General features: G+C 49.4%; 1 protein-coding gene and 1 long non-coding RNA gene across 2 annotated transcripts in view; one reads left to right on the top strand and one right to left on the bottom strand.

The window, feature by feature from the left end:
* Window positions 1-13,394: 13,394 nt before the first annotated feature.
* Window positions 13,395-15,487, bottom strand: LOC125388852 (uncharacterized). The gene is made up of 2 exons (XR_007228334.3): window positions 15,350-15,487; window positions 13,395-14,935 (listed from the first exon to the last, which is right to left on the bottom strand). It is a non-coding gene; the product is annotated as an uncharacterized LOC125388852 (long non-coding RNA).
* The window catches only part of Slco2a1 (solute carrier organic anion transporter family member 2A1), a 77,658-nt gene continuing 74,978 nt past the window's right edge, over window positions 14,934-17,613 (top strand). The window contains exon 1 of the mRNA XM_048417199.3: window positions 14,934-15,311. Coding sequence (XP_048273156.1) covers window positions 15,216-15,311 — 96 coding nt within the window. The 5' untranslated portion in view covers window positions 14,934-15,215. The remainder of the gene's footprint in view (window positions 15,312-17,613) is intronic.

A 17,613-nucleotide genomic window follows, 5' to 3' on the forward strand; every position in this document is an offset into this window, starting at 1 on the left:
AGTGACACTTCTATATAAAGAAGGAAGTACCAAGACTTGTGGAGAGGCCCGTGGATGCTCACAGGGAACAGTTGAGCATGAACTTGCAGTTATCTGGGGCTGGGAGCTCCATGGACTGAGTTTGAAGAAGGCTGAAAAGGAATGCAATCAGAGGTAACAGGGAGTTCAAAGGAGGGAAGAGGAAGGTCAGAATGGGCCACCTCCTCTGAGTCCTGATGATCTTGAGGAATGTCTCTTGAGGAACGTCACAGTCTGTCAAGAGTCCCTTGTACTCTCAACGCTCAGTTAAGTTCCAGCTTTATCGCTGGCACATAAGCCCCCTTATCTGCAGGGGTTTCCTCTAAGATCCCGTATTGATCCCTGAGATGGCAGACAGTACCTAGCTCTATTGGCACACTATACATAAGCATGTATAGCCACAATAAACTTTAATTACTATATTAGGCACAGGCAACTAACAACGATGACTGTAAAATGAAACAATTACAATACGCTGTAATAAAAGTCACAAGAGCCCGGCCTGGTGGCACACACTCAGGAAGCAGAGGCAGGCAGATCTCTGTGAGTTTGAGGACAGCCTAGCCTGGTCTACAAAGTGAGTTCCAGGACAGCCAGAACTGTCACAAAGAAACCCTGTCTCAAAAAAAAAAAAAAGTCACCAGAGTATTCCAGGTCCGGAGATCCCTGGTCGATTAGTTACTGTTCTTATTGCTATGATTAAATGTCTGACTAAAGCAATGTAACGTTACATGAATGTTCTCTATCTCCCCCTTCTTGTGAGGTTGTAGGATGTCTCTATCTTTATGAAGAAATGGAATAAAGGGAGAGACAGAGGCACTGTACAAAGAGGAACCATTAGGCCACAATAAAGCTGATCTAAAACAACGTAAGGGAGAAAGGATTCTTGTTTTGTTTTGTATTTGCTCATATTTCAAGGTGATGGTGTACCATGAGAGAGGAGTCCCAGCGTCAGGAGCTTGAGGTGTCTGGTCATGTGGCATCCACAGCCAGGAAACAGAGAGCAGTGGATGCTGGTTGGTGCTCAGCTTGCTTTCTCTCGTACGCAGTTCAGGACCCCAGCCTGGAGACTGCTCCTTCCTGTGTGTACTTCTTTTCATTTCAGTTACTCCAATCAGCATGATTCCTCACGGGCACACCCAGAGGCTGTGCCCTAAGCTTTACCTCCTAGCAAATCTAGGTTCTGTTGAGTCATCAAACAATATTAACCATTACAGGGAGTAAGGTTTGTCAGTAGTCTGGGAGTCACTTAGCGGCGGGTGGCAGCTGAGCTTGTAGGCGATGGAACGAGAAAGGATATAAGATTGATCAGACATTTTTTAAATTATTTTATTTTATTCTCATTGGTGGTTTTCATCTGTGTGAGGTTACATCAGTGTGAGGATGTCAGATCCCCCGGAACTGGAGTTAAGGACAGTTGTGAGATGTCGTGTGGGTGCTGGGAATTGAACCTGGGTCCTCTGGAAGAGCAGACAGTGCTCTCAACCACTGAGCCACCTCTCCAGCCCCTAGACGTGTTTTATGTAGAGTTATTATGATACTATGTTGTGTGCTGTAAAGTTCATGAGAAGTAGAAACGAGCCATTATGGCACTGGCAGGGCTATAAACAGAAAGTGTGCTGTATTCTGCATACTGCCTGTGCGAGGTCCCGTGTCCCCAGCAGGGGACATGCACGTCCCCTTGTCTGTTGAGAACTGACAGGGTAGTCTCAGAGTTCCCCCTCATCTCCTATGCAAACAAGAACCATGTTAGGTGCATAGCTGGTGCTCAGCAAATATTTGTGAAAGGAACAAATAAACATGTCACCCAGGAATGTTCTAGAAGAGAGGCAATGTCACAATGTGGCCAGTGGCCTGGACTTTGGAATAGGCCAGATTGCAGCTTGAGTTCCATGCCAGTCTTTTCCACCGGCCTAGTGAGGCAGGTCCCTTAATTAGCTTCTTCCTGCCTCAGTGTCCCCCTCCCCCTTCATAAAGGACACAAGGCTCCTCACCAGCTTGCTTGAAGGCAGTAAACAGCAGTGTGGCTATCGTGACTGGCTTTGGAAATGTGCCCCCTGCTCACAGGGCGCTAACAGGGGCAGCAGAGCTCCGTCTGTTTAACTCATGCTCTAAGAGCGCGGACTCTTCCAGGAGGGCAGAGAATAAATGTGAGTTTTGACAGCCACGGTAGCTGGGACATTAGCTTGGAGGCTCCCTGTGTGACTTCCCATTGTATACAGAAGCCACAGTGAGGAGTTGTTACTCTCCCAAAACCACAAAGGGGAGATCAAGGCAGGACAGGACCCAGGGTGTCGTCTTTGACCCCACTTGCATGTGGGATTCTTGGTGATGGATTTTCATTCCCAAACTGAGTGTACATTCCCAAACTGTTGCGTGCTCAGGTGGTCCCTCCTCCTCCTCACTCTGCTCTTTTTAACTTCTGTCCCTGCTTCATTATAAAGCAATACTTCTAAAATTCAGAAAATATAGAAAAATGAAATTCTACAACAGCACATGTCCACTAAATATAATGATAATCTGCATTGACATGTCACTGCATGTTCTGGTCTTATAGTATATGTAAAGAGCATGTGTGTGGTTTGAGTACATATGCGTTCGTGTGCACATGTGGAGGCTGGAGGTCTCCTACAATCACTTTCTTCTTAGTTTTTGAGATAGATTCTCTTAATGAAACTGGGGCTCGCCGATTCAGCGAGGCTGGCTGGCCAGTGTGTGCCCTAGGACTCTGCCTGTCTCTGCCTTTCTACTGCTGGGATCACAGCCACACACTGCTGCATCTACCTCTGCCAGCATTTTATTTTATTTTATTTTATTCATTTACTTATTTATTTTGATTTTTTTTTCGAGACAGGGTTTCTCTGTGTAGCAGCCCTAGCTGTCCTGCAACTAGCTCAATAGACCAGACTAGCCTTGAACTCACAGAGATTTGCCTGCCTCTGCCTTCTGAATGTTGAGATTAAAGGTGTGTACCACCACTACCTGGCTCTACCTGAATTTTTTAAAACCATAATAACATCTATTATATACGAAATATATAAATTAGTTTAAAATTTTAAATTGCATTTATTTATTGATTGATTGATTGATTGATTGATTTTGTGTGTGTGTGTGTGCGTGTGTGTGTGTGTGTGTGTGTGTGTTTGGAGGACAGCTTGGGGGAGTTGGCTCTTTCCTTCCACCATGTATTTCCCAGGGATTAAACTCAGATCCTCAGGATTGGTGGCAAACCCCTTTACACACTGAGCCATCTTGCCCACCCAAATTAGCTTACCTTTTTATTTGATATGATACAGATGTTTGCCTTATTCTTACAACTTAGATAGCCCATGGGAGCTGTGTCTGCACACTTTGGTATCCCTTTTCCCCAGAGTCTGGAAAGTCTTGCCTCTGATCTTGAGCCCAGCAGAGTCTAGTGTCTCTACCGTGTATGAGATTAAGAGGGGATGATGTTTTTCACTCAGAAGACCAGGGAGCCAGGTCACACTGACCTCCCCACGGGACCAGCCAGCCATTGGACTTCGGCTTTCATTTCACGACTTTGAAATGGGATTAACCACCTGCCTCCCAGGGTAGCTACCTGGCAAGTGAGCTGCCAGCTTAGTCCAGATCTTGCTTTACTGGATTCACCAGAACCTTTAGAAGCCGGTTCCAGGAAATCCAGTCCAACAAACTTAAACCATAAAGAGACTTTATTAGTTCACAGAATTATCAAGTCCAGATCCTGTGACCCAAGAGGGGCACAGAACCTGAAGGATATGACCACAGGCCTCGGGGATTGTTGTCCTACCTGCCTACAGTTCTGATCACATCTTCCTGGGGAACAATCTCTGCAGTATTTTCCAGACCTTCACACTGAGCATAGCTTCCCTACTGCTGGCAGCCCCAAGAGAAAACACACTGACCTGATTGCTCCAGCAGAGGACCAAGTGGCTGCTGGCCCACACCCTCCTGCCTCAGTGGACATGCACTCACCTACACCTCCTATGCTGTGAGGAGTTGAGGGTTGCCCCAAGAAGAGTCAGGGATGCTTTCATCAAAAGAGAGGCCAGCTTGGGGAGGGGTAAATAACACTTATGTCCTTCATACAACACTGATCCCACTGTGGCTAGAGAAAGTTCTCAGAGCAGGAAGCCCAGCAACCCCTGCGGGCTTGATAGTCACAATCCATCACTATGTGGCCAGAACCTTCCCCATCACCCTCTTCTCCTGTCGGCCATGCACTAATGCGGTGGACATTTTCTTTCAAATCCATATGCAGAGAACCACACCCTCAGGCACTCAGTCTGGTGACCATGACCTGGGAGGAGGCTGGCCTTCAGTGACATCATCAGGTGACTCAGCTCACCTTCACGGATATGGTCCAAGGTGTATTACAGTCTCAGGCCCAATTGAAGGGTCCATGAGTGGGCGGGAGAGCCAGTGGTGGGGAAGGACAGGATCTGGAACAGGGAGAGGTTGACCGTGACAGCTCTGGGGTGGGGGCTGGAAACCCCTATCCAGTGTCAACACCCAGGGCCCTATCTGTGTTTCAGCAGGGAACAAAGATGTGCAGTAAGTATGTCTCCCATAAGCCCTGGTACTAGAGCGGCCAAAAGGGGCAGGTGCCCGTTGGAGCCACCCAGTTGTGTGTCCTACAGTGGCACCCTGCTTTCTGCTCTTGTATTTGCACTTGGTCGTTGTCCCGAAGGCTTACAAGCCTCCTGGCAGGAAGTCAATCCAAGCAGAGCAGTGAAAGTGTATCAATGGCAAGGCAGGGCTCTGCTCCCCTTTAGAGGTGAGAAAATCGGGGCTCGGTGCTCTGGAGACAGTGGTAAGGGTACTGAGGTAGGGGGAGCGAGGGGGACAAGAAGTCTGAGGCCCTTCCAGGAATGGAGGCCACCACAGATCTAGACAAATAAAAGGAAGAGACTGGACACTAAGAGGAAAGACTGAGGAAGAAAGACTTAAGGAGAGAGGGCCCCATACCTAGATCTGGAGCCAGGGTACAGGACACCTGCTGCAGAGAGGTCAGCGGTTGGTCTAGGTGTTTGCGGAAAATCCAGGAAGTGGGCAGGCATCCTCAGGCCTGCTCATGAGGGCTTCCAGGGGTTGACTCTGCTATGGATGAGGTACAAAAACCCAGGACAGGAGGGGAAGGCAGGGATACTGAGAGGGCTGTGTCAACAGGGAAGCCTGTTGTCAAGGAGTGCTCTCTCTCTCTCTCTCTCTCTCTCTCTCTCTCTCTCTCTCTCTCTCTCTCTCTGTCTCTGTCTCTCTCTCCCTCTTTTTCTCTCTCATCCTCCCCCCTGTATGCATCTGTCTATCTGTCTGTTTGTCTGTGTATATACTGCAGGCAAGACAGGCTCCCTACAAGAGGAATGGTATTTGAGGCTGGTGCGGAGACCCCCCCCCCCCCCCCAGGCTCTCCACATGAACCTGGAGGGAGATTATGCTGGCTGTGGAGAGGACCTGGGCTTGGAACCACAGCCACCACGGGTCTGGAAGGAGACGATGTCAGCAGTGGAAAGAACCTGGGCCCAGACAGGGCAGAACCTCCTAACAAAACAAGGTGGGTACATCAAGGGAGGGACCAAGAAAAAGGAAGTCACAGCTGAACACACAAGAAAGCCACATCTCTGGTGATGGTGACCTATGAGTCCAGCCACATGAGGACACACAGGATAGAGGCAAGAAGGTAACTCCACATTGGATGGTGCAGGGGAGTAACCCAATCATGTAGGTCCTGGGGGGCAGAGTTCTTCAGAACTGGATCAAGGCAGCCGCACCCATAACAATGCTAGTCAGCTTCAAGATGGATCTGTGTGACCTTGTAAGGAGCTGCAGAGCTTTCTGTGTAATGCTGGGGACAAGGGAGACCTGAGGACTCCCTGGGAGACCTTCCACAGAGGGTTAAGTCATTCACCATGCTGGCCCTGCACTATGGAGACCAGAAAGGTGTCACCAGGGAGAAGCGACCTACACCGTAGAAACGCAGCAGGAAAGAAGGTGTTAAATACTGGAGAAAAGGACCCCTAAGTGAGTTCCTAGTCAGTGAGCTTAGTCACTCACTGCCGGCCCTCAGTCCTAAGACGGGCTGTTAGAGGAAAAGAAATCACTATTTATACAACGAGCACATTAAAGACATTTGCATCGTTCAACCCCAGGAGAGGGTTGAATAACTCCTGTTTGCCCCTCAGTCTTTTCTGAGATGGAGAAGAAAAGCCCCTTACATGTGGAATTAGGGGAAGGAGAAAATTCCACAAATTTTAAATAGTGATATGGAATGATGGGAATTCAACAAAAAATATAACTTTCCCAGTAGAGTGAAAACACAGTAAATCATAGAAACAAGCACCGTGTAGGAGAGTCCAACTGTGGTTCTTGATCCACGCCACAAGCTTGAGACAGCAAGACCCATGGGTCCCCAGATCCCCCTGTGCAGGACTGTGAGCATTAGAAGCTGGCTGAATGTGTGCCTGCAGAGTTGACCCCTATACTCACAGGAATGACAATGAGCCCCCCTCAGCATGGGCTGGGGCTATGACCTGAACCTGAATAGGTACAGGGCAGACAGGGCAGGCCAGACCCATGTCCCCAAGGAAGAGGCTGCGGAGGGAGCGGACATGGGAGATGTGTGGGAGAGGCTGTGGGAGTTTCTTCTTTCCTTGCCAGATGATCTGCCCTGGGTAAGACCAGGAGCTAGCCCAGCCGAGCCAGATCCTGAAGACGTCATCATGAAAGACAACTGAAACGATCACGGGCGTGGGCCAGGTCCTAGGACATCCGGGAGAAAATGGAGAGCGGCAAGAAGCATAGCACTCCGGCGCTGTGATACGGTCCAATTGCCAAGGTGCATTTCTTGGCTGGGGTGGGGTGCGGGGAGGGAGGTGGTGGTTGTAGTGGTTTGTGTCTGAGTGTTGAGAGGGAGAGACTGGCTGGGAGAAACAATGGCACGAAGAAGGCCCAGAGAAAATCCATGCTGGAGGGCCGGAAGTGTGGAACAGTAAAGAGGAAAACAGTGTCCTTGTAACTGGCCGGACAGAGCCCACCGGTGGTCACAGCTTGGCTTGGGTCTTTGCTTAGGAGGAACTCACCAGGCTGGTTGTGGTGGTGGCAGGGATTGCAGTTTTCAGAAGGGAAGGGCAGAGATGGATGAGGCATCTCACCATGGCTCTGGATGTGACTTGCCTGTAGCTGTGACTTGCAGACTGCATGCAAGAGCCCCCGGGCGCGGGTGCCTAGACTGTACCTGACTGCGGCTTCTATTCTGGCTCTGCTACTTACCAGCTCTCTGACTGACCAAGTTATTGCACCTCTCTGTGCCTCAGGTTCTTTTTTTTTCTTCTTTCTTTCTTTCTTTCTTTCTTTCTTTCTTTCTTTCTTTCTTTCTTTCTTTCTTTCTTTCTTTCTTTCTTTCTTTCTTTCTTTCTTGTTTGTTTTTTGAGATAGGGATTCTCTATGTAACAGCCCTGGCTGTCCTGGAACTCACTCTTGTAGATCAGTCTGGCCTTGGACTCACAAAGATCCACCTGTCTCTTCCTCCCAAGTGCTGGGATTAAAGGGATGCACCACTACCACCACCTGCCCCCCACTTTAAAGAAAAATTTATTATTTGTTGTGTGTATGCACGGATGTCTGTGTCGGAGTATGTACCTGTGAGTGCAGTTGCCCATGGGGGCCAGAGAAGGGTGGCAGACTCCCTGGAGCTGCAGTTACAGGCACTCATGGGCCATCGACGTGGGTGCTGGCAACTGAACTACATCCCTCTGTAAAAGCTGTACTCACCCTTCATCACCGAACCATCTCTCCAGTCCTCTAGCCTCAGTTTTTTCAAATGTAAATCAGAACTAATAAAAAGCATCATCTTTCACTGGGTTGTTTAGAGGACTGAACATGCTGTTGTTTTGAGCACTGACTTCGAAACGTGTTAAATAAAATATATAGAAATATCTCCTTATAAATTGTTGGCGACGGAAGATCCAAGGGTCCCCAAAACCATACAGACTATTGCCATTGATCTCAATTGCCCACTAGAACTAGATGATAAGATCATATTGCAGAACACACCACCTGCTGTTGTTGCAGGGCATAGAGAAATCAAATCCAGTTAGTCCTCATCGTGCTAAAAGGTACTAAGTGCCCTGCAAGCAGCTGGGGGAGGAAGGCCGTTAATAGTCTCACCTAGCTGTGAACCCTGAGAGTTACACCACTAACCAGGAGCCCCATGGCTATGTGGGGGTAACTGGACTGTTGTGGAATATTAGTTAAAGATGAGTCACATTCTTTTATGCAGTGGAATATTTGTTTAATGACACAAAGAATTGTTGCATTCTTTTATGTTGCATTTGCTTAACTCTGCAAAGTTCTGTTACTTTGCCTGCTGAAAACACCTGATTGACTAATAAAGAGCTGAACAGTCAATAGCTAGGTAGAGGTATAGGCGGGGCTGCCAGGTAGAGAGAAAAAATAGAAGGAAAGAATGAGAAGAGGAGGAACGGAAGAAGGAAGAGAGGAGGATGCTAGGGGTCAGCCACCCAGCCAAACAGCTGGACAGGGAATAAGAAGAAAAGAAAAGATATAACGAAATAGAGAAAGGTAAAACCCAGAGGTGAAAGGTAGATGGCATGATTTAAGTTAAGAAAGGCTGGTTAGAAATAAACCAAGCTAAGGCTGGGCATTCGTAAGAAAGAATAAATCGCCATGTATTTATTTGGGAGCTGGGTGGTGGGCCCCTAAAAAAGCAAAGAATAAAAACAACCAACCACTTTCTTATTGGCTTTTAGGCCTTCTCCAGAAGAGGAATTCAAACCAGGTACTATAAACCTGGTCAAAAGCCCATGGCTAGGGAGGTCATAGGCCCTAGAGAGGAACCGACAACTATTGTTTTGCTAGATGAGTATAGTATCAAAGTGCCTTCTAAATATTTGCTTCTACCATAAATCAGTGCTATTCTCAGCCTTTGTCAGAGAAGTTTCTGTTTGCAATGGTGATGGGTAATATAGAGACTCAAATTGTCAAAGCACTGACAATAGGTGACTCTTGAGTGCTAACCAGGACATCTGTATCACCCTCTCCAAGGCTCTAAGGACATTACAGAAGAGGGGAGGAAAGGAGAGGAGAGGCCAAGGGTGGGAAGGAGTACCATGAAATCATCCCATCATGGGCAAGGGAGGGGCTAAAAGGCCCCACCCCTCCCCGAGGAGCCGTAGGCAGTTAATGGTTGCTGGGACAGAGAATTATGTTTCTCAGTGGTCTATCCACAGGTAAGTTGTTCTTGCTCAAGTAAATAATTCCCCACCCAGGCTCATGTGGGCAACCCTAATTAAATACAGTGGGTCACCAAAAACCCAAAACTGGATGGCAATACCAGAAAGAAAGGTTTAAAAGTAGGAGGGGACTTGCTGGGAACAAAAGGGGTTCAGTGAGAGGGAGAAGGGAATGAGATGACAATGGGGGTGCGGAGATATGACCAAAATATGTGTGTGTGTGTTTGTATATGAAACTCTAAAAGAATAAATAAGAAATGGTTATCATAGTCAAACATACACAACAAAATATAAAATAGTCATTAGGGTGCCCTGCAGGGACAGCAAGGTGCCCATGGGTGACAGAGAGCTTGAGAGTTTCCCCAACTAGGCAGAAGCACTCAGCAGAGAACCCCTGAACCCTGTCCTTGTTGGAGTGTGCCACCAGGGAGCCGGTCAGCCAGAGTTAATTCATGATCACATATAATTCATGATCAGGTATAAGTACCCAAGGAAATTTCATCAACTACTACAGCGGTGAGCCATGTAGCCGATGGACTGACAGACCTACCCTCAAGGCCATAGCCAGTAGTCACCAACGGGAACAGCTGAAGTCTTCAGGGACTGACTGTGAGTAAGAGCAATGGCCAGGGACTTTAGGAATTAGGAAGTCACTTCGGATTTGCTGGAATCTTTGGGTGTCACATCAGTTTAATTACAGTGTGTGTGTGTGTGTGTGTGTGTGTGTGTGTGTGTGTGTGTGTGCCTGTTCATGTGGCAGCCAGAGGTTGACTCCAAGTTTTTCCCTCAGTTGTACCCTACCTTCTGTTTTGAGACAGGCTCTTTCATGGAACACAAAGTTTGCCAATTTGACTAGACTGTCTGACCAGCAAGCCCCAGGATTCGCTTGTCTTTGCCTTCCAATGTTGTGATTCCAGGTGCACGCTGCTGTGGGAAGCCTTTCAAAACTATACCATTTTAATTAATTCTTTAAGGATTTCATAGGTGCACATAGTATATGTGTCCAGCTTTCTTACAGGGTTCCTGGGGATTGAACGCGTGTCCTCGTGCTTGCATGGCAAGCACTTCACCAACTGAGCTACCTTCCAGTCCCTCAGTAAACACTTTTCAAGTAACTGGGCATTCTGGCCCAGTGGGATGTACTAAGAGAATTGGCACAAACCTGTGCTCTCCAGGGACCCGCAGCTGAGTTGGAGGAAGAGATAACATCACCTGGAGAGAGAGAAAGAGACTAGCACCCATGCCGCCAGGCTCCGCAGCAATAGTCCGAGTTGTCTGACACCTCGTGCACACTTTACCACAGCCCCAGGACGATCGTAAAGGTTAAGAGAACTATTGAAGTAACGTGGCTGGTATGAAGTCCGAGCATTTGTCTGACGGAAAGACTTGTGCCCTGAGTCATCACACATATTGTGCCAACTGTGACCTGTGATTAAAAAAAAAAAAAGGCCAGGAACACTGTGTGTTTACACTCTCTCCTTCTGGGTCCTCCTGGACCCATAGAACTTGTACTTTGACCCATATTCCCCACTGGAAACCCTCAGCACAAGACCTGACCAGCTCATTACTATCCCCCAGGTCACACCTTGTCCACACCACGGACAGGCTCCATTCGTCCTCTTTAAAGATGGGCTCTGATCTCTCTGCTCCCCTTGTATCTCTCCTTCCTCTCTTTCCAGTCCTAGGGCCGTCACAGATGTTTCTGCAGTCTTTTCTGGACACTCTCCTCCACGCATGCATACCGGGAGACTTCATCCTTTCTGGAGGGCTAGCAGCGCCTGCCTCCACACATCCCTGGCATTGAGTCTACGTAGCTACCTCCCAGCTGCCCACCTTAAAACAACGATTCTTTATTCTAATTTTAAAAATTAAAATATAATTATATAATTTCTCCCTACCCTTTAAACTCCTCCCACATCATCCTCGGCTCCCTCTCAAATTCATGGCCTCTTTTTCTTTAATTATTGTTACACACACACATGCCTAAATACATAAATCCAACCTGTTCAGTCTATTTGGTGGTGCTTGAGTGTATATGATTTCAGGACTGGCCATTTCTCCCACTCTCCACGTTCCTTAGTTGTCTATAGCTCTTTGTCTGTGGGTGAAGCCCAGGAGATTTCCTCCATCTGTGTTAGCACATCTCCTGGTGTCCTTGTTCAGGTCTTGTTTAGGCAGCCATATTGTTGGGTGTCAAGGGTGAAGCTTCCCTTTCATTTCTAGGAGAGAGCTTCCTAGTAGATTCCCTGGTCCTCTAACTCTTAGAATCAATCTCTCTATCCAGTCTTCTTGAATGTTCCCTGAGCCTTCAGGGCAAGAGTTGTGTTGCAGGTTTATCAAGGCATGATCACGTGTTCTCCGCATTTTGACCAGTTGCAGTTTGCTGCAATGGTGTCTATCTGTTACAGAGATAAGTTTCTTTCTGAGACAAGAGAACTACAATTATCTGTGTGTATAAGAATAAATACTTAGAATTCAGCAGCCTATCTTTACTTGCATGTAGCTCAGACTGGGTAAACTCAACATGAATCCATAGAACACTGCTGACTTCCTCCCTGGCTGCTGGTCCTGCTGGGTCCCCTCTTCCAGAGATGAGCACGGCAAATGCTGTGTGCACAGGTCGAATCCTGGGACTCACCACTGGTCTGCTCACCACTGGCACACAAGTGCTGTCCCCTTGTAGTATTTCCTGAGTTTTTCTCCCTGCCCCTTGTGCAAGCCAAGCCTGCATCCCTGCTCCTGGAATCTTCTGCATACTTTGCCCCTTTTCCTCTCTCATCTGGCTGCCATAGAGGCCCATCGGAAATGCAAATCAGTTCCGAGCTCCTGCTACACAGAAGTCTTCAATAGTTATCCCTGGGTTCTGGGCATAAAGCATTCTTAGCACGCCACTCAGCTTTCCAGCCTGGTCCTCAGCCTCACCTATTCCTGCTGTGAATTGGGAGCCCTCTCCTGCCCATGCACAGCCCCTGTGCGCAGTCACTCTGACACGCTTCTCTCTACTCTCTCCACAGAGACGGAAAACACTTCCTGAAGTCAAGGGTTGGGAAGTCCAGCAGGCAGATCCTGGTGTTGCTGGTTTAAGGACATGGATGTGGAGAACCTGAATGTTGGTGTTAGGACATCCTTTCTCTTCTTTTCCCCACCAGAAGCTCAAATTTACCCCAGGGACGACTTGTGTGTGAAGCTCATATTTTTGCATACCTTTTCAGGGGCTTACTTTGTGGTCCAGCCAGTAAGATTTAAGGCAAAATCTCTTTCTCTCTCTCTCTCTCTCTCTCTCTCTCTCTCTCTCTCTCTCTCTCTCTCTGTGTGTGTGTGTGTGTGTGTGTGTGTGTGTGTGTGTGTGTGTGAAGTTTCTCTCTCTGCTTTGAGCCTGGCCCCTTCCTGTTTCCCATCTTCCACTTCTTTTCCCAAATAAAGAGAGAAGGCTGGAGGAGGAGCTAGAGGAGCTGGTGACCGAGCATAGTCATGGAAGTTACATACTAAGGAACCCTGAGGGAGTCAGGTCATGACCCTCTGACTACCTACCAGCAAAACTCATGCAACAGATCTAAAGGAAACTCCATTTCCCCAAATCTTGGCAGGTATACAAAAGTCAGCTACCCATTCCCCTTATAAACCTGCTGCTTTGGCTATGCTCCTTTTTTTGCTCCCCCACCCCACCTCTCCTACCCCGCTCTGGACTCTTCCAGATGCCTCTGGTTGTTCTCTCCTCAAATCTACAACAAAATCCTTCCCCCTAGCCATACCATGGAGTGGCCATGGCCATGTCATCAGCTGTACACAGACAAGTAAGTCTCACTGAAGTCACTGTAGTTGGCTCTCCAGGGCATTTAGTCAAACCCTACTGATAACATTTCTGAATACGCATTTCCTTTGGAGCTGACACACTGGCCCTGAAACCAGGCTGAGGGCAAAGTTAAAGGAGCAGGACAACATAAACACAGGAGAGGTGGATTCTCCCTAGGGGGAAGGCCACGTGCCCAGGAAGGCACTCTAACCACCAAGAGGCCCCCATGTGAAGGGAGATTGCTGTACTAGAGAGGTAACTTTATAAGTGCGTGGGTCTAGAGAGATAGCTCTCAATAAAACGTCTGCCTTGCAAGCAGGAGGACCCGAGTTCAATCCTGGGCAATCAAAGAAAATTTATAATCTCAGGGCTAGGGAGGCAGAGACAGGTGGACCCCTGGGGGTTTCTGCCCAGCCCCCTCCCACAACTCCAGGCCACTGAGTCCCCCTTTCAAAAACCAAGACGGATGATACTTGAGGAACAACACCTGTGGCTGTCCTTTGGCCTCTACACCCCCTCCACTCCCACACAAAAATGCTTCGTGGCTGGGGTTTGGCATCAGGCAAAGCTGGGTTCAGGTTCTATTGTGTCCTAGCTGTGTGGCCTTTGATCCCTTTCTGTTTGATTCCACTAGCATCCTTGCCTGTAAAGTCCAGAGGGTCGAAACACCTTTCACTTAGATCTAAGACTGGGGGTGGTCCATGAAATCTGCAGGGCACCAGACACAACCCACCGTGGGTGTGGCCACCTGCGCTCAGTGTCCCACTGAGTGTCACCTCGTCTCCCGGCAGCCCCTCTCTCTGCGGGTGAACAAAACAACCAGAAGCTGTCCACTGTCCAACGGCCTCTGCATATTGCTGTGTCCTTGGCCTGTAGGTACTTAGGGAGCAGTTCCCAGAGCGCCAGACCAGACAGGAATTGGAAAGGCATCCGGCAGGCACTGGGTAGAAACGAGGCAGTGTGCACCATCCTTCACCCTGCCTGTGTCCCCAGTATTGAGGGGCGTCTTTTCCTGGGCTGGGCTGCGCTGGAAGAGGTGGCTCTGCAGGGAACAATGGAATAGGGGGGCTGGAAAGATGCCTCCTCCGCCGAACTGCTTCAAGTGCTTTTGTTGGATCCTTTTTGGTTTTTCCCGGAAAATGATCACCTTCTTTCTCTAAGATTCCAGTCCAGGAGGGGGAAAAACCTTGTTCACTCAGCCTACAGAGGAGGTCAGTGCGGGGGCAATTCCGTCAGACCAGCGCTTCCCTTTGTCCCAACCCCCAGCACTTCAGACCAGACCCGCTGACACTCGACAAGCGCCTGCAGTTTACCTTGGCTCGGTTCCAGTGAGTTCGAGCCCAGCCCTGGGGCGGCCCCCACCTCTCCACCTTGTTACGCCTTCCCACCCTCCTCTGCAGCGCAAAGAGCAGTTTAAATATAAATCAGTCCTCAGCACAAACAGAGCTTGGGCGGCGAGTCTCAGAGCCATCACCGGAACCGAGGGCCCAGGTTTGCGGAGCGAGTGCAGACACGCAGAGCCCGGCTCTGGACAATCCCAGGAGCCGCGGAGACTCTTCCTCCAAGTGGAGACCCGCGCCCCTCGGGTCCCTTTAACTCCCCACCCCTTCCTTAGTTCCGTGCCCACCCTCTATCCCACCAAGTCCCCAGGTCTCTCCACTGGCCTGCAGCCTCCTGTTTCTTCCATCTGCGGTGACCCCTTCCTCGGCGGCCCGCCATCTCCACGCGTGCCACCTCCCGGCCTGCGGGACCTCCTAGGCAGTTGGTGCTCACCAGGTCGAGTCCTAGAGACTCTGGGCTTCCGCAGCCGCGACGTCAGGGCTCAGGACACCTGCCCGGGGAAACGGCAGCGGCTGGGCGGGGGCTTGCAGCACCTCTGACACCCGAGGAAGAGAGGGAGGAGAGAGAGAGAGAGAGAGAGAGAGAGAGAGAGAGAGAGAGAGAGAGAGAGAGAGAGAGAGAGAGAGAGAGTGCGTTTCATCATCGCCGCCACTTATAAAAACTTCTGAGAGTTCACTCTCTTGCTCAGTCACCGCGTCGCGCTCCCCATCGCCTGGCTACCACCGCGGCAGCTCGAAGCGCCCAAGTCCCGCAGAACCTGTCCCCGGCCTGTCGCTACCCCCTGGGCCCGGCCAGGGGACTTCGCCTCCGTCACGATGGGGCTTCTGCCCAAACTCGGATCTCGCCAGGGCAGCGGCACCTCCTCTGTCCCAGCCAGACGCTGCTCCCGCTCGGTCTTCAGCAACATTAAGGTGAGTAGAGTTCGGGGGAGGGGAGGAACGGAACCAACCTAGGGCATGGATGAGTCCACTCCCTGACCTCTGAGTGCACCGGCCCTCTTCTCTGTGCCCGGTGCCACATCTTTGGGGCATGCCAAGGAGTATGAAGCAGCGACTGCAAGGCATTCGCTTGTTCTCTCTCTGTCTCCCCCCCCCCCCGCCCCGCCCCGTGTGTGTGATCGGGTGTATACCGCGCGTGTAAGCTCACAGGCTCTGCTGGGGATAATAACCAGAAGAATAGACGTGCATTCACACAGAGGGAGCTGTGCTGCTGTTCTTCCACAGAGAAAGAACACCTCCAGGGAAGTCTTTTGGGTCTCAGCTGTGGGCATGTTCTTCCTTAATGAGTGGATCCACAGGACTCCTGTGGGCAACAACAGGCTGTAGGCACGCTGATATGAGGCAAATCAGAGCGCACTCACGTTGTCCCGGTCGACAGAAGTCTGCACTCCTTGGCTGGGCTTCCTTACTTGCAGTTCTCTCGTACCAGCTTGCTACCTGGCTACAAAGCCTCCAGCAGTTTTGAGAAATCCCCAAACTCTTCTGGTTTGGAAATGGCCTCAAGTACACAGCAGGCACTCCAGGTTTATTAAGAAAGGTCCCAGGAGGTGCCAGTGGCCTAATAGAAAATTAGGGAAAGAAAAAAAAAAACGGGGTGTTGGTAACTATTAGGGTGAGAATGCCTTCTTTGATAATGGTCAGAAGTGAGGTCCACTTTCTTACAGGTCTAGAAGGACCTAGAAAGGTTGGATCCTCACTCATAGTATTTAGGGGAGAGATTCCTGAAAAAGGCACCTCCTGGGAGCGCTAAAGGACCCTGTGGAAAGTAAGGAGCCACAGAACCTACCTACATCTAGGTACCTTGGGATCAGGCAAGAGTATGATGCTGAGAGATTATTTCCCACAATCCTACCTTAGATGCAACGAGCGCTCCAAGTATGGGGTGCCCAAACCTCACACGGAAGGATTGGGGCACTGTGTGCAGTTTATGTGTGTCTAAGAGAGGGAGACTGGGAGGTCAGAGTGGATGCCACCTGCAGGCTTTACCACAGGCTGTTACTGGTAGAACAGGGCTTCCTTGCGGCCAGCCCTGCCTTGATTCTTTTCTCCACCACAGTTTAAAAAGGTTGCATAGATTTCCCCTTGGAATATTAATAACATAGAAAGTGGGAGATAACTGTAAGCAATCCTCAGATCTCCTCCCCTTGAGCCAGACCTGGATGGGAACAACATGTATTGTTTTGTCTTTGCCAGTTTGGAGGGACTTGGGGAATTGTGGAGATTTTTTTTCATATTTTTAACTGAGGAATTAAGAGGAAAAGGCATGCGGCAGGGTTGGTGGTCTCTAAGGAATGAGACTGGGGCAGGACTGGCGAGGGAGGACTCTGCGTTTCCCTGAGAAGGGTAGGAGAGGTGGCTGTGCCAGGCTTCCTGACAGTGAGGGTGACAAGGATGAGTGGTAGAGTTTGGGAATAACCCTGCAGTTACCCCTAATTCCTAAAATAATTGGCTGGCAGCCTTTTCTTTGAAAAAAAATATAAAAAGAAGATTTAAAAAAAATAAAAAAACATGTTTCACATGCCCGAGATTTAAGTCAGAGACCTGGACCCAGGCCAGTTGGCCTCCCAAGGGAGTTAAGTGTTCTTATCTATCAGTTGAGAGTTTTTCTTGATTCTGTTAAAACATCTCCTTCCTTGATGGATAATGAGCAATGGAAGACAGGCAGTTAGGAGAGAGCCCGCCTTGGCATCCCTCTAAACTGAAGCCCGGTTACTCCAGGAGAACCTGGGCACACCTGGAATGGAGAATCCCGCCAGCTGAGCTTTTTCTTCTGGAGGAAGCTATGCCTGGGGCTTCGGAGATTTCTTCCTCTTAATGACAGGTTGGATGACTGTCCTACACCTTCCCGGTAGGGAAAAGGTGATACAAAAGACATGAGGACGGTGACAAGGGACATCCAGCGCAGACACTGGTTTTGCTAGAATCTTTGTCACTGGGATGAATGATCCAAGAGTCATGTTGTTGTAAACCCCATGTTCCACATGGTTCAGGATTGGGGGTGAAGTTTGAGGACAAGATCCATGGCCCATCCCAGCCACCCACTTACTGGAGTGAAACACGCAGGAAACATGGCTCACCTTTCTTGGGCCTCTGGGGTCCCTTCTGGAAAATGTGGGTGCCATGAACAGTTCCCACCCTCACAACTCAGTAAGAATTACGTGGGTAAGAGGAGAAAGGCTCTCCCCAGGGTGAGCGCCAAGTGAGATAAGTTTAT

This window comes from Myodes glareolus, chromosome 4, assembly GCF_982192425.1.
Source record: "Myodes glareolus chromosome 4, mMyoGla1.1, whole genome shotgun sequence".
Taxonomy (NCBI): domain Eukaryota; kingdom Metazoa; phylum Chordata; class Mammalia; order Rodentia; family Cricetidae; genus Myodes; species Myodes glareolus.